The sequence below is a fragment of the Procambarus clarkii genome, chromosome 4 (genome assembly GCF_040958095.1).
Source record: "Procambarus clarkii isolate CNS0578487 chromosome 4, FALCON_Pclarkii_2.0, whole genome shotgun sequence".
Classification (NCBI taxonomy): Eukaryota; Metazoa; Arthropoda; class Malacostraca; order Decapoda; family Cambaridae; genus Procambarus; species Procambarus clarkii.
This window is the reverse complement of record NC_091153.1, coordinates 35,153,619-35,156,481: the sequence shown is the minus strand read 5'-3', so window position 1 is coordinate 35,156,481 and position 2,863 is coordinate 35,153,619. Positions and strand designations below refer to the sequence as shown.

The 2,863-nt window shown below is 41.2% G+C and overlaps 1 protein-coding gene across 1 annotated transcript in view; it reads left to right on the top strand.

Annotated features, from left to right (window-relative positions):
* The first annotated feature begins 454 nt into the window (after positions 1 to 454).
* Positions 455 to 2,863, top strand: part of LOC138369790 (C-type lectin LmsL-like) — an 18,203-nt gene continuing 15,794 nt past the window's right edge. Inside the window, exons 1-2 of the mRNA XM_069333412.1 lie at positions 455 to 740; positions 1,443 to 1,619. Coding sequence (XP_069189513.1) covers positions 560 to 740; positions 1,443 to 1,619 — 358 coding nt within the window. The 5' untranslated portion in view covers positions 455 to 559. The remainder of the gene's footprint in view (positions 741 to 1,442; positions 1,620 to 2,863) is intronic.

The following is a 2,863-nucleotide window of genomic DNA, read 5'->3' as shown; positions in this document are numbered from 1 at the left end:
ACGAGAGTAAGGGGAGAGGGAGATGCGACGCGGGAGGGAGAGTAAGAGGGGAGGGAGAGTAAGATGGAGAGAAAGAGAGAGAGAGAGGAAGAGAGAGAATGTTGTTTGGTGTAAACATAATGACTGAGCCTCTTGTAGCTGGCTCAGGGCCATGGGAAATCGTAGCCAAATCTCGCGGTTGACAAAATGTAATTTATGTTCGGCATTCTTCACTGCTCTTCGATAGGAGAAGAAATGTGTGCATTTCTTCGGAGTGGGAAGTACCACTTAAATAGAGTAAACGTGTTTTAACAACTGTTAAATAGTTACGAGGAAACACTGTGGGCAGATACGAGCTAACCTCAGTATTCCTAGCTACGTGATACTGGTTACTCTTATATGTGTTGTGTGAGTAAATTTCCCCAGGCAGGGGCATCACTTCCCCTCTCGCTGTTTTCTGAAGAAGACATCAACATGGGCGTCACTCCTCTCCTACACACGCGAGGGCCACGTTGTGTGCCTTAGACGGGTCTGGCAAGCATCAAGACAGCGCCACCAGAGCTAAGATTACCAGGCAACTATGTATTCCTTACTGCTCCTGGTGGTAGTGGTCGTGGCTGGTCAGCCTGTGTCTGAGAAGCCAGCCTCGGCCCTGCTCCGCTCTGCAGTGATCGCCTCCCAGTTTCCGTTACCCCACCAAACTCGCACACGACGACAACTGCCCTCAACTGCCACACGACAACACGACCACTCCCCTCAAGGTAATTCCTGCATTTGAGAAAATTATTTGACAAATTACGTTTTGCACAATTTTTTACATATATGATATTTGGATCATGTCACACAAGTATTTACAGACAGAACCGTTCAATGAGGCTTAGTTGGTCAAAACCTTTTCGACCAATATATAGAAAACATATTTAATAACTGCTAAAGTCAGTATAAATTTTACGAAACAACATTTTTTGCTGACATATTATTCGACTATGGTGTTAAATTTATCTTGGTTCGTCAGAGTTAGGATACATAGGTAATGTACTATTGTTACAGAGCAGTTTATTTGTTAAGTTACTTATGATTACAAATTACAAGTTTTCTGAATATTCACTTCAATAAGCAATATATTGTAAAAACACAAACACTTTCAGATTTGTTAATATCATTAATCCCAACAAACAGACGTGTATGATATGTTTTATTGAACCTTATAGTCCTTAACAACGAATTTAAATATGCATATAGGCCTAACAATACACGTGTACAATTTTACTAATGATGGGCAGAGAGCTGTTCCATATGTGATGTTTCAATGATTTCTTTGACTGTGATGTTGACAACACTGAACAATTACCATACCTTACAAGGCGTCGTTGACTTGTACTAGAGCAACAAGACAACTTTGTTCATCGATCTGTCCCAATACACAACCTGAAAATGTTTTTTTTAACGTATTGCTATTCCAGGTCCGACCTGCCCTTACCCATACACTTTGGTTCTGGACGAATGCTTCTACTTGAGTCCACACAAGGTCTCGTGGGAGGCGGGTCGTAGGCACTGCAAAGGAATGATGGGCGACTTGGCCACACCCAAACACCTCTACGCCATCAGGTCATTCCTACTGGATGTGGCAAAAGTTGAAGGTTAGTATGGTAAGGGGGAGCGGTGGTGTACTCACTTTGTTGTGCTTCTTTGGTCGCACGACAGCTACTTGTCACGCCTTTCGATTTTTTTTAGCTATGATTCAATGACTGTTTTATCCGTTTACTTGTCATATGTAAAGTTAAAATTGTGTATGTAGTTAATTTTAACAAGTGCTAAGTCTAACACACCACAATTATTTACAACTGATGAAGTTCTTCCTGGGACATTTATGACTCGTATTATAGTTTGTGTGTTGATGGTGTTGTCGTGTTGTTCCTCCTTTGCAGACAACCTAACCCACAACTCGGTAGAGTGCTTTTACCTCGCTAGGAGATCACACTAGACGCTTCTGGCTCTTGGAGAGGGGCTCAACGTCACACATTTAGGGGATGCGGCTCCAACACTTAGCCTCGTTGTCACGTGCACACACCCACTCGAGCCGCTGTGACTCCCCACTCTCTCCTTAGGTGATATGATCTCCTCAATCCCCCTTTGACTTATTAGTATTACCTTCTACCCTGTCCACAGCAGTGGTTCTTGGTTCTTTGTCTCTCTCTCTCTCCTTCTGTACTATTTCATGGGAAGCCTCACTAGGACAAGGGCAAACACCAGCAAATTGGAATACATTTACTGGACAAAGCACATACACACATATAAAAATAATGAATCCTATACTCTATACTATTACAATCAGGTTGCACTCCAACACCATCAGAACTCTATTATCAGTTTACCAAGTGGTATCCTATCTCCTGGTTCACCACCTGATATTATCAACCTCTTCAAGTTGATCAAGTCTACATACACTGTTGCACCATCAGCAAGAGAATATATATATGTCGTACCTAATAGCCAGAACGCACTTCTCAGCCTACTATGCAAGGCCCGATTTGCCTAATAAGCCAAGTTTTCCTGAATTAATATATTTTTTCTAATTTTTTTTCTTATGAAATGATAAAGCCACCCATTTCATTATGTATGAGGTCAATTTTTTTTATTGGAGTTAAAATTACCGTAGATATATGATCGAACCTAACCAACCCTACCTAACCTATCTCTATCAGTTAGGTTAGGTTAGGTAGCAGAAAAAGTTAGGTTAGGTTAGGTTAGGTTGGTTAGGTAGTCCAAAAAACATTAATTCATGAAAACTTGGCTTATTAGGCAAATTGGGCCATGCATAGTTGGCTGAGAAGTGCGTTCTGGCTATTAGGTACGACATATATATATATATATATATATATAT